Raw genomic sequence first — 14,301 nt, 5'->3', positions numbered from 1 at the left:
GTGAAGTCTTTTTCTCAAGCACCACAAAAGTATACAAAAGAATTTGAGTTTGAACAGATCTCTCAGAATGTGTTTAACCTGATATTTCAACAGACTTAAAATTTCCATGGTTTCATAAGGACCAGATTTTTAATTACTTAGAGGAGAAAGAAACGGCCTTGAAAGATGTGGACTCGATCATTACCAATAGAAAAAGTATCCAATGCATATCTTACAGAAACAGAAAAATAGAATATTGCCCCTCTCAGAATAATGTGTATATAATTATATGTAATATACATTATATATACTATAGAGCATATGTAAGATAATGTATAGTTGTACATGTAATTATATAATATATAATACATTTCCCTCTTAAAATAGTGTATATTTAAATAAAATGTATATTATAGTATATATTAAATATATATTAATATATAATGTGTAATATATAAAATTAGTATATAGTAAGTGTAATATATATCATGTTATATATAACTGCATATAAATTTTATATAGTATAACTATATATTATTCTATTTATAAATATATATTACATATATATCTTATCTCTTATAGAAACAGAAAAACATAACATTTCCCCCTTAGAATAATACATGTATACTTATATATAATATATATTATACAGAATAATATATAATTACATGTATAAATTATAAATTCTATGTATATGTCTTATATAACATGTAAATATATTATTCCATTTATAAATCTATAATATAAACTCATCTCATAGAAACAGGAAAATATACCATTTTCCCCTTTATAATACTATATTATATTTATATATAATATGTTATATATAATTATATAATGTATAAGGTATATAACTATATATTACATATCATATAATTATATAACAATAATATATAAGTATGCATATATTATGAATATATTAACATCATAAATATATAATACTTAAGTATATAGATATGTAACTTATATAAATTCATAATTTATATATTATATAATTTATATTTTGTATGAATGACATGTAAATTACAATTTATATATCATTTATACAGTATATAAATCTGTTATATATATTATTTGTATATAATGTTATATATGTTATATTACTTTATTTTATATTATATGATATGTATTATGTTACATATGTTATATCATATAACATATATAACTATAAAATATGTTACATGTAAATATACATATATTATTCTAAGGGGGCAAATTTTTAATTTTTCTTGTTTCTGTAAAAGATGAACATATATGGAATTTATATTTATAAATATAAATAATACAACTACCATGAAACCCTTTAATTCATATGGTAAATGTTGAAACTATGACCAAAATATGAACACTGCCAGAGCTGTTAGAAAAAGACTAGAAGCCTTTTCACATATGTATAATCTAAGCATGATACTCTCCAAAAAAAAAAAAAAAAAGAATTGTAATTATTACCTTCCAGTTTGAAAACTTTAATTCTAAATTAAAAAAAAATCTATACACAAGCCACTGATTTAACCAGATCCTCCCCCGTCCCCCCAAAAAAGTGTTTAGTAAGCAGGACCCAGAGGAGCTGATATTCACAGCTCCTACAAGAACAACTCTTTCAGGGTTTATCCCATGAAGTACTTTATTTTACAACCTTCTTCTCGTGCAAAACTAAAGGTCCATTTGATTACACAGAAATTTCATACAGTGTAAAACTAGAACTGAGTGTGAAATACCGCATGTAAGTATTTCTAAGTAGTCTTGTTCCATCGGTTCATCAGTGACTTCTGTGGCTTTATAGTCATTTTCTGTGGAAGATTCTGAGCGAATCTCTCCAGTTCTACTGGAATTGGAGCCTCCTAGTTCTTCTGTTTCATGGCAGTCGGAATCCTACTTGCAGGGCCTCTGTTTTCACTGTCTTCAGAATGTAAATGTGTCTCATCCTGAGACAGATGAGATTCCTCTATTTGATTCTTTTCCATAGAATTCTCTTCATTTATAGTTAAGGCATCATCAGATTCTTTCTCTTGAATTTTTTTTTTCTGGAATCATTTCTGTTTTTTGTTTTTTTTTTTTTTTTTGCGGTACGTGGGCCTCTCAGTGTTGTGGCCTCTCCCGTTGCGGAGCACAGGCTCCGGACGCGCAGGCTCAGCGGCCGTGGCTCACGGGCCCAGCCGCTCTGCGGCATGTGGAATCTTCCCAGACCGGGGCACGAACCCGCGTCCCCTGCATCGGCAAGCGGACTCTCAACCACTGCGCCACCAGGGAAGCCCCATTTCTGTCGTTCAAGACACTCTTCCTCTTCATCCTCTTCTCTTTGTCTTTCTTCTTCGATGAAGCTGGTTCTTCTGTTTCTTCCGTCATAACTGAAGAAGTGTGACTAGAAGTTGTTTGGTCATCTCTGACTTCACCTTCTTTGTCAAACTTGAGTTTTTTTAACACCATGTCCCTCAGCTCCCAGACCATATTCATTTGGATGTTTATTTTCTATATGGCTCACTGAGGAGCTCCTGATCCAGATGTCAGAGTCACTGTGATTTTTGTCCTCATCATGCTGTAAGTTTGTAAAGACTCTTTGCTCACTGTGCTCTGAGGCAAAAACCATTCCTTCCTTCCTCCCTCCCTTCTTTCCTTCCTTCCTTGTTCTCTCCCTTCCTCCCTCTCTCCCTCCCCACCCCATTCTCTCTCTCTCTTTTTTATTGTGTAAGTTGCAGGAGTACAGCATTAAAATTCAACATCTGTATACACTACAAAGTGATCACCAGCACAAGTCTAGCTGTCACCATACAGTTGACCCTCTACCTATTTCAGCCACACCCCAAACCCCTTCCCCTCTGGTAACCAGTAATCTGTTCTCTGTATCTAGGTTTGGTTTTGTTCGCTTTTGTTTGTTCATTTGTTTTATTTTTTTAGATTTCACATATGAGTGAAATTGTATGGTGTTTGTCTTTCTCTGCCTGACAATTTCACTTAGCATAATACTTTCAAGGTCCATCCATGTTGTTGCAAATGACAGGACTTCATTCTTTCATGGTTGAATAGTATTCATTTGTGTGTGTGTGTGTGTGTGTGTGTGTGCGCGCGCATGCACGTGTATTTATCACATCTTTATTCATTCATCAGTGGACATTTGGGTTGTTTCCATATCTTGGCTGTTGTTAATAATGCTGCATTGAATATAGGGGTGCGTATATCTTTTGGAATTATAGTGTTTTTTTGTGTTCTTTGGCTAAATACCCAGAAGTGGAATAGCTGGGATCATATGGTATTTCTAGTCTTAATTTTGGGGGTCATCTCCATGCTGTTTTCCATAGTGGCTGCTCCAATTTACAGTCCCACCAACAGTGTTTGAGGGTTCCCTTTTCTCCACATCCTCTCCAACATTTGTTATTTCTTACCCTTTTGATAATAGCCTTTCTAATAAGCATGAAGTGATATCTTATTGTGGTTTCGATGTGCATTTTTCCCTAATGATTAGTGATGCTGAAGATTTTTTGTTGTGCCCATTGGCCCTCTGTATATCTTCTTTGGAAATTTGTCTATTCAGGTCCTCTACCCATTTTTTAATTGGGTTGTTTTTTTGTTTTGAGGTTGTATAGTTCATATATTTTGGATATTAACCCCTTATTGGATATATAAATTGCAAATATTTTCACCCATTCACTAGGTTGCCTTTTTGTTTTGATCATGGTGTTTATCACCGTGCAGAAGCTTTTTAGTTTGATGTAGTCCCATTTGTTTACACTGGCTTTTGTTTCCCTTGCCTTTGGAGTCAGATCCACAAAAACATCACTAAGAGCAACGTCAGTGAAATTACCAGCTATGTTTTCTTCTAGGAATTTTATGTTCTCACATCTTACATTCAAGTCTTTAATCCTTTTTGAGTTAATTTTTGTGTATGGAGGGACATAGTGGTATAGTTTCATTCTTTTGCATGTGGCTGTCCAGTTTTCCCAACACCATATATCAAAGAGACGATCTTTTCTGTATGTTCTTTGCTCCTTTATCATAAATTAATTATCCATATATGTGTGGGTTTTTCCCCAGGCCCTCAATTCTGTTCCATTGATCTATGTGTTTGTTTTTGTGCCAGTACCCTACTGTTCTGATGACTTCAGCTTTGTACCAATAGTATAGTTTAAAATCAGGGAGCATGATAACTGCAGCTTTGTTCTTCTTTCTGAAGATTGGCTATTCAGGATCTTTTGTGGTTCCATACAAATTTTAGAACAAATTACAATTTTCTTAAAGCTTGTTAACCACCTAACTTCCTTCTCTGGTAGCTTTAAACAATGTGTATTTAGAGTAGAGGCTAATCAGAGTAGTCATCCCAACTTTTGTGGGCTATTTGCAAACCATCAGTGGGTTAGATATGACTTGGAATGTATGTACCTTTTTATTCCCTGAGTCTCCCCTGAAAGGTGCTAAGTGACGGACCAGTGAATAAAAGGGTGATACTCATTTTAAGTTAGTCCTAGGAAAAGGCTTAAGTTGGTGCCGTGTGGAATATGTAAGGTATGTGTCCATCTTTTTTAGGAAGTTGTACGGTTCCTGGATACCAAGCATCAAAACCACTACCGCGTCTACAATCTCTGCAGTATGTACATGACTCGATATTTTGCTACTCTAGATAGAAAACAGGTCACTCACTGCATGTAAGAAGTTGATTTAGTTTTTACATTTCATTTAATCATAGGTATCTGGTGGTGGTGGGAAGTGAGTTTTACAAAGTCTCCATCTTGTGCTGGCTCTGTTTGGTAGGAAAAGAAAGTGCAACAGCACACAGTGCCCTGTGAGGTAGGCAGGAGACTGGGGGCAGAGCCATTTTAGGAGAGTCAGGTCTAGTGGTAGTAGGTTTTGGAAAATATGTGTTTTTTTCCTGCCAGCTTGTGTTTTGAAGGCAATTCAACAAATGCACACTGTAACCCACTAGGAATGAGGTGTGAGGAGACCAGGGTCCTGCATGGGAAAAACCCCTCAAACCCTTTAGCAAACAAATTATAGCCCAGCTGACCCTCTTCCTGTATATTAAGTGGACATTTTCAGGAGGCAAGTATTTTGGCTGGCCGCGTTGGCTTCTGCTCTGTGTAACCTTCTGATAATGCAGTGAGTAGCCTGCTAGAACAGTACAAGTAAGGCCTATTAAACCCAAATAATTTGGGCTTGTGTTACTCAAGATGGACAAAACACTACTCTACTTTTATTTTTGAGACCCTTACGTTTCTTTTAGAGCAGCAGGAGCCAGATAGAAAGCTCCTTTTAAAGGTAGAGGAGGAATTTCTAATAGAAAAGTATAACTTATTTACACCTTGACCATTTACTGTGTTTATTAAGGTTCGAGATATGACCCGTGCATCATTTATTTCAGGTGAAAGAGCTTACGATGCTAAGTACTTCCATGATAGGGTCTGTCGATACATGATTGACGATCACAATGTCCCCTCTCTGAGGTAAGTTTGATGCCAAGCTGGCTGTCAGAAGAGGGCTAAATACACAGGGCTTGATTTTTTGGGAAGTCTTTTCATTCAACTAAAAATCTTTCACTTTGAATCAGTGAGATGGTGGCGTTCTCCAAGGACGTAAAAGAGTGGATGGCTCAAGATGAGGAAAACATCACAGTGATTCATTGTAAGGGGGGCAAAGGTAAAAAACGTTTTTCTTTTTCTTTCTCTTTTTCTAAAGAAATTTGAAAAATATATTAAAGTACACCCACAAGATACGTTCTGCTATTAACCGGTATTAATCATTGTGAACGTTTTTTAATATTAGTGTCAAGACTAAAGGAAGGGAAGGAAAGAGGGAGGAAGGGGGGAGGAAAGGAAGAAAGAGTAAAGAAGAGAAGAAAGTAGGGATAGAAGAACTGAGGAAGGTTAAGTGTGTTTTCCCTTGTTTATTGACTCTTTGGGTTTCTTCATTTTTGATTTGCCACAATACAAACACTGTTTAACTTTCGAAACCATCAGAGCACTTTTCATTTTATTTAAGGTTGTTCTTAAACTTTGTGAGGACCTTTTAAAGTTAAGAGTGTCAACAGCAATGCCATTTCCAAGACCCAAAATTAGACTGCAGTTTTTATAGTGTAATGATACATAGAAGTTGATTTTGGTGGGGGGAAAATGGGGGTGGTGGGAAAGCCAGTTGTCAATTCAACCAATTTAGCTTGAGTCAGGTTTTCTCTCATTCAGATTTAGGCTTTTAATAATCATCTAGGCATATTTCACAATGTTTGACAAATAAGGAATGATGGTTTTGTTGGGCTGTGAAACAGTTTTTTATATTAAATTCCAGGAAAACACACTTTAAAACTGCCTTCTGTAATTGAGTAGAATAAAGTTTGAGTCTTATTTGAAAAGTCGTTTCAAGCTCATGAGTTAGTAGGCAAGTTCCATCTTTAGTTCCACAGGTCAAAATATTCTGTATGTATGGCCATTTACAATATTGTGCCTAAATGAAGAATACAGAGGTTAAACCACGTGGAACTGCCTTTCTTTGGACCATCTTTTACTTTAAAAAAAGGCCATTTAATATGGCTCAACCAAAATATTATAATCTAAGAGTTGGCTTTAGTTTTCTTTTAATCAGGTTAATTCCCTGCTTAAAGGAGGACCTTCATTTCAAATTTCATTTTTTTTTTCTGAGAGCAGACTTCCATTATTCTGTGTTCATGTGTGTTTCATTGCTTTTCCTTTAGGATTGTTTGGAAGGCTAGTGTTCAGTTGGTCTGTACCAGAGCTGCTCCTTTTTTCAAGTTTTCATTCATCTTGGTTTTGCTTCTTTTTGTTGGTTGATGTCTGCACATTACCAGTGATATCATGATAGCCCAAATATTTTGTTATTGATTTTATAGGATTTCTTTAAATAATCTGGATGCTAATTTTTTGTTAGCAGTTTATATTGCAAATATCTTCTTCCACTGTGTTGTCTTTTAAATTTGATTATGATTTATTTTGTCATATAGAAGGTTTTAATTTTTAATGTAGTGAAGTTTATCAATGTTCTGTGTGTGCGTGGTTCGTGCATTTTGGTCATGTTTAAGAAATCCACCCATACACTGAGGTGGTGAAGATATTCTCCTTATAAAATAGTAAAGTTTTGCTTTTTACATTTAGGTCTTTAATTGGAATTTGGGGAGGGAGATTTTTTTTCTATATGGATAGACAATTGTCCTAAAACCATCTATCACATGCTCATGTAGTCCCCATCAACTTGTAGTCCCTTCTCAGTCATATACCAAGTTTCCATATGCATTTGGGACTGTCTGTGAATTTTCTATACCACACTGTTGTAATTTTTATAGCTTTATAATATATCTTGATAAAGACAGAAATCTCTTGACTCTTTGTATATTTAATTTTAGAATTATTTGATCAAGTTCTACGTGAAAATATATTTGGGATTTTTATTGGAACTGCATTGAATCTATAGATTAATTCAGAAGCATTGAGAACTTTGCAATATTGAGCTGTACATGAAGAGTTTTCTATTTATTTGAATCATCTGATCTTTCAATAATATTTTATACTTCTCTTCAGGATGGTCTTGTATATCTTTTGTTAAATTCATCCCAAGACACATTGCTACTGCAAAAGGAAGCTTTTTTCTATTACATTTGGATTGGTTCCAATTTTTAGTATTATAATGCTGCTATGAAATACATTTTTCTTGTTGCACATGTGCCCACATTTCTGTTGAGTGTAGACCTTGGACTAAAATTGTTTTGTCTTAGGATAATGAATCTCAAACTTTCATAAATGATGTCATCTGTTTTCCAAAACAGTTGACAATTTACACTCCACTGGCATTGCATGAAAGTCCCAAGTATTCCACATCCTTAAGCAACGCTTGGATTTCTCAGTCATTTTATTTTTAGCTCTTGGGTGGGTGTGTAGTTGTATCTCATTATGGCTCTCATTTGCATTTCTATGGTTACTAATAAGATTGAGAACGTTTTCATAGGTTTATTATGATATCCTTGGATATTCTTTTCTGTGAAGTATCTGTTTAATTTCCTTGTCTATTTTTCTCCTGGATTGTTTGTTTTTTTCCAATTGACTTGTAGGAATTCATTATATATTCTCCATTTCAACTCTGTGGTTTGTTATATGTATTATACAGTATTCCAAGATACCTTTTCTGCTCTGTGATTTGCCATTTCTCTCTGAGTATCTTTTGGTTAACAGCACTTCTTTTCTAACATAGTCAGTGTACATTGTTCTTTCTCTTCTTAAGGTTAGTGTTCTGTGTCCTAATTAAGAAATCTTTCCCTGAGTTTAAAAAGACATAATCCTATATTATCTTATATAAGTTTTATTTCGTTTGGAATTGATTTATGTGTGTGGTGTGAGGAAGGGGTCAAGTTTTATCATTTTCCATATGGCTGTCTCATTGTTTCAGCACACTGATTTCATTTCCTTGCCGTTCTGCAGGACATGGGTCTGCTTCTGAACTTTCTAATCTGTTCATTGCTTTTTCATCCATCTGTGTGCTAGCAGCACAACTCTCTTACTTGTCTTCGCTTTCTAATAAGTCCTGATTTCCCTTAAAGGGAGTCCACTCATCTTGTTCTTCACAGTTGTTTGTGTTTTTTAGGCCATCTACATTTCCGTATACATTTTGGAATCAGCTAGTCAAGTTACACACACACACACACACACACACACACACACCACACACACACACACACATCACACACATCACACACACATCACACACATCACACACACCACACACACACCCCACAGCCCTGATGGAACTTTGGAATTTCATTGAAGCTGTAGATAGAGGGGAATTGAAATCTTTACAATACTGAGTTTTCCAATCCATGAATGGAAATATCCACTCACGTAGTTAAGTCTTCTTCAGTCTCTCTTTATAATGCCTTTTCATTTTCTGCATAGAAAGCTTGTATATGTGTGGTTAGATTTATTCCTAGATATTTGATATTTTGATATTTTAACTATTATAAATTATATCCCTTGGAAATTTTTATGTCCTAGATGTTTTTTTTTTTGATGTTCTAAATGCAGTTGATTTTACTAACCTTGCAATCAGCAAGCAACTAAATTCTTTCATTAATTCTATTAACTTGCCTGTTAATTCTTTTGGATTTTATGGCACATGATGATATCCTATGAAATAATGAGCTAAGTTCTTCCTTTTCAATCCTTTTTTTCCCTAGCACTGGCTAGAACCTTTGGTACAGTGTTGAATTATATGGGATGATCGCAGGAATCCTTGTTCTCCTGCTCTCAAAGGAAAAGCTTTCAGCATCTCATCAATTACTTTAGGCTGTGTGTCAGTGTTAGATAGTCTCTATCAGATTAAGACATTCCTTTAACTTGCTAGGAGTTTTTATAATGAATGAATGTTGAATTTTCTTGGAAGCTTTTTCTGTGTCTTTAAAATAATATGATTTCTTACCTTCATTCTATTAATCTGGTTGATGACATTGATTATAAAGTAGTAAACTAACCTTGAATTCCTGGAACAAACACAATTTTGTTGTGCTCTCTTATTTTTTTAGTAAATTGCTGGATTCTGTTTGCTAATATTTTCTTAAGGGTTTTTGGATCTATGTCATGAGTAAGAGTGGCTATAGTTTTCAAATTTTGGCTTCATAAACCAAAATTAAGTTGTACTTACTCTTTTTTTTTAAGTCTCTGGATGAGTTTGTATAAGTTGACATTTTTTTTCAGTAGTATTCAGTAGTAAAGCAACATTGGCCTCAGTGGGGGAATTGGCCTTAGTTTCTCTGTGGGGAAGTTTTTAAAGTATGGCTCAATTTCTTTATTAGATATGGGATTATTTATAATTTTATTTCTTCTGCACATTTTGGGTATTTTCCCAAGCATTTGTTCATTTTATCTAAATTTTCAAATGTCTTGGCATCAAATTGTCTTAAAATATCTTATTCTAATGTCTACAGTGGTGTTCCCTTTTTCATTCCTCACATTGCTGTTTTTGGTGCCCTCTCTCTTTTTTCTTTTGATTAGTCTCACCAGGAATTTACTACTTTTATTAGTCCTTTCAAAGTACCAAGTGTTTTGGCCTTACTGATCTTCCCTATTATTTGTTTTTCATTTCATCATTTCCTTTAGTGTTTCCTTTCTTCCACTTTCTTTGGTTTAATTTGCTGTCTTTTTCCTAACTTCTTGAGATGCATGCTTAACCCAGATTTTCAGCCTTTCTCTTTTCTAGTGAGCGTTTAAGGCTATAAATTTCCCTCTAAGAATAGATTTAGCTTCATCACACAAGTTTTTATGTATATTCATTATTATTTAGTTCAGAATATTTTCTAATTTCCATTGTGTTTGTTTCTTAGACTCATGGGTTCTATAGAAATATACTGTCTTATTTTCAGACATGAGGATTTTGTAATTATCTTCTAGTTATTCATTTCTGGTTGTATTGCATTGTGGTCAGAGAACATATGCATTTGTTTAGTTCTTTGAGACTTATTTAGACTTGCTTTATCGCCCAGAATTTGGTCAATTTTATCAAATGTTTTCTGTGCACTTGAAAATAAAGTGTATTATGCATTGTCCTGAACAGTGTTCTCTATGTGCCCATTAGGTTGTTTGTTAATTGGTTTATTCAAATCTTCTATATCCTTACTGATATTTTATTTTGGTTTGCTTGAATTCTTTGCAGCATAATTCCTTCCTCCCACCCCCGCCATTTGCTTGGAAGTCATATACTCTTTTTATATTCCTTAGTAATTTCTCTAAAGGTTTCAACTGACATCCCTTATTTAGCTATCAGTTTTTGCTTTTTTCGTAGTGTTGACCTTGTATCTTCCTGAACTCGTTCATTAGTTTTAGGACTTAGCCTATAGATTTACTTGGACTTTTCTAGTCTGCAAATAATGAGTTTGTTTCTTCTGTTTTTATCCCTATACACTTTTTCTCATCTTACAATACTGGCTAAGCCATGTAGTAAATAGAAGCAGTGAATAGTGGACATTTTGTTTAGTTCCTGGCTTTAAGAGGAATGTTATCATCATTTCATCATTAATATGATATACCTGGTAGGTATTTTGGTAGATTCCTTTCATCATAGTTAAAAACTTAAAACCTTTGTCCAATAGCAAAAGTTTAGGGAATGAATATATGTTTATGTTTTAAGTTAAAATACTGAAGACAGGTGTAAATCATTTTAATGATTCCTTGCATACCTGACTTGACTGGATGAGAGGGCATCTACTTTGTCTGTGGTTGTGCTTATCCATAGCCACTGGGACATGAATCTGCAAGTTTTTTTTTCAAATGGGAATATATAAGGGCTGTAAAGACTCAGAGATGTCCTCCAGAATTGAAATGTTAACCATCCATGCTAGAGAGCTAGAGAGCTAGATTGTTCATGGTCAGTAGCCTCCTTTAGCAAGAAGCTTTTACTTATCAGAGCACAGGGTGGTACAAAGTCCTCTTTGGAAGTACTTGGCTTAGAATATTGTTTTTCAAACTATGGGTTGCCAAATAAATTGAGTGGTTCATTTTTTTAAAAGGATAGAATAGAAAATAGAGTGCATCTTAAGGTAAAAGGATAAGTTTGGAATTACATAAAATAAAGTTCAGCATATACTGGCTAAGACAAAAGCTACAGATTATTGTAGAAAGAAGAGATGCAATGTACTTTTTTTTTTCCTTTTTTTTTTATTAGTTTCTGCTTTATAACAAAGTGAATCAGTCATACATATACATCTGTTCCCACATCCCCTCCCTCATGCATCTCCCTCCCTCCCACCCTCCCCATCCCTCCCCTCCAGGCAGTCTGTCATACAGAGTGAAGTAAGTCAGAAAGAGAAAGACAAATACCGTATGCTAACACATATATATGGAATATAAGAAAAAAAAAATGTCATGAAGAACCTAGGGGTAAAACGGGAATAAAGACACAGACCTACTTGAGAATGGACTTGAGGATATGGGGAGGGGGAAGGGTAAGCTGTGACAAAGCGAAAGAGAGGCATGGACATATATACACTACCAAACGTAGGGCAATGTACTTTTTAACTCACATTTTGTATGGCAGGACAAAAATATAAATTGGAAAAAAACCATGAGACTTTGAGGATAAAATGACATGAAATCAAGAATTTGCTTTAACATGCTGGTGGGGGTGCTGGGGTGCGTGTAGAGAGGGGGAGGGAAAGAAGGATGAGGGAAGAAAAGGAAGAAACAGGTCTAACAATCAATCTGATAATTATCGAATCTGGGGAACAGGTATATGGGGGCTCATTATTCTGTTCTTTCGACTTTAAGATGTCTTGTAGCACACAAAACACTCTACCTAAAATGGAAGGAATGATAGGTATGGCAAATGCTCCGTGGTGTTTTGGGTTCTGTCCATGTTTGATCTTCTTTAGTTTCTTTTATTTACATTAGTAGGAAAACAGGGTGTGTCATTACTCTTAACTGGTAGGTGTCTCTTTAGCTTTAGAGTCTGGAGCAGAGCTCGTTGCCTCTGCCTGTTACTGCAGTCTCCAGGGGTCATGACTCAGAACAACAGACACGGGCACATCCATGCACACACTTAGCACAGAACTCCAGGGAGAAGCTCAGAGCAAGCCGTGTAAGGGCTTTGTCTATCTCTGAATTGAAATATTTTGAGCCAGCACTTTCCGAGTGGAAGAAAATCAATCCAAAATGAACTCTAAACACTTGTGAGCGTAGTTTTATAGCAAGTCCTGCCATGAGCAATGGTTCATGAACTAACTTCTTTTCTAGGAAGAACTGGAACTATGGTCTGTGCCTACCTTCTTGCCAGTGAAATATTTGCAACCGCAGAGGTATGAAAGATGCTCCTACCAATGCTGTCTTAGGCTGATTGAATCTGTTAGCTCTGAAACCTCATTGGTGGGATGGTAACATGATTCCTGAGTCATGGTACTTAATGGAGTTGTAATTGGAGAGGTGATGATTAGAAAGCCTGGTTTGGATACTTTCTCGTTTAACTGGCACTAGTTAGTAACTGACCTCAGGGCCTCTTTGGGACGGGATGGAGGGTGAGGTCAGTGAGACGCTCACCTTGGACACAAAACTTAAGGGAATGCCAAAAATCTCAGTAATCAAGTTAAATAATATTCCAGTGCAGCATTGAAAAAATCTAAGTTAATGCCAAAAAATCCATCGTGGATACAATATGAATATTTTAAATAAAGACAGGACACAGCAGACTCCAGATTAATGTGAAATGAGTGAGGTCAAGTTGTGAAAGTGCAAAAAAACCCTCAGCAATACAGAAGCTTGACTTGCCTCCCCCAGACCCAGAACTGCTCTGACATAATCCCACCAGCTCCAGGCCTTCCTCCTTTCTCACGAGAATAAGAAAAAGATGGGTTAGGGAAATTTTCTAAAGGACCTTGAACATCCTTGCAAGTGCTAGGTGGGTAAAAGGCATCGTTTTCCAACTCGGAACAAAGTCTCCCCTGGGTGTTATATGTTTGCACAGTCAACATCTGTGGGACCTGTGCCCTCTGGAAATTCCTGAGAAGACAGGATGGGCTGTTGCTATGTCTTAAAGCAGGGTTCCCACTCTTTTTCTGCCACGATCTCGCTGAAAAGTCACCTCTTAGAGGGCACGCTTTCAGCCACTCTGCTTCCCTCTCAGCCTGCAGCCCAGAGAAGAGAAGCTGGGGGTTCTGATCTGGGCCCAGCACCCTGATTCCACCATCTTCTTTATTTCAAATTTGAGACACACAGGTTAGGAAAATGGATGCTCTAGGACAGTGTTTTTCACACTATGGATCAGTTTATCAGTGAGTTGTGAAATCAACTTATTGGGTTGTCACTCGCATTTTTTAAATAAAATGGAATCGATTAGGAAATATCAAAAGGTAAGTATTGTTTGTGAAACTTGTTTCAGTTCTGTATGTGCGAGAGAGAGAGAGTGCGTGTGTATGTGTGTGTGTGTATCTCCCAGGTTTATGAATGTGGATTGTAGCTTTAAAAATAAAAAGTTTGAGGGACCTCTCTCAGGTCCAGTGGTCAGGACTGCACGCTTTCACTGCCGAGAGTTGAGTCCCTGGTCAGGGAACTAAGATCCCGTAAGTTGTGTGGCGTGGCCAAAATCAGTAAATATATAAAGTTTGCAAGCGGTTGGTCTGCAGCCCTAGACAGAGCCAGAGGCCAGTGCTCAGGCCTTTGCTGTCTCTGACAGGCTGCATGCATCTCCATGGCAGGTCACTTGGTTTTCCTTTGGTCCTAATCTTCTCCATTTGTAAAATAGAAAGATAGGAAGAAGGACCAGATTATCTCCAAAGTCTTCCAGCTCTAAAATTGCCCGTCTTTATGCATCTTTGAATGAGAGTAGGCCTTGATGTGGCTTTGTTAATTCTGTTAT

General features: G+C 35.8%; 1 protein-coding gene across 1 annotated transcript in view; it reads left to right on the top strand.

The window, feature by feature from the left end:
* The window catches only part of LOC132477391 (phosphatidylinositol 3,4,5-trisphosphate 3-phosphatase TPTE2-like), a 57,408-nt gene that overhangs the window by 9,818 nt on the left and 33,289 nt on the right, over positions 1-14,301 (top strand). Inside the window, exons 8-11 of the mRNA XM_060079758.1 lie at positions 4,498-4,558; positions 5,330-5,411; positions 5,516-5,604; positions 12,687-12,748. Of these exons, the coding sequence (XP_059935741.1) occupies positions 4,498-4,558; positions 5,330-5,411; positions 5,516-5,604; positions 12,687-12,748 (294 nt within the window). The remainder of the gene's footprint in view (positions 1-4,497; positions 4,559-5,329; positions 5,412-5,515; positions 5,605-12,686; positions 12,749-14,301) is intronic.

This window comes from Mesoplodon densirostris, chromosome 17, assembly GCF_025265405.1.
Source record: "Mesoplodon densirostris isolate mMesDen1 chromosome 17, mMesDen1 primary haplotype, whole genome shotgun sequence".
In the NCBI taxonomy this organism is placed as follows: Eukaryota; Metazoa; Chordata; class Mammalia; order Artiodactyla; family Ziphiidae; genus Mesoplodon; species Mesoplodon densirostris.
The sequence above is the reverse complement of the archived record's forward strand: the minus strand, read 5'-3'. Positions and strand labels throughout refer to the sequence as shown.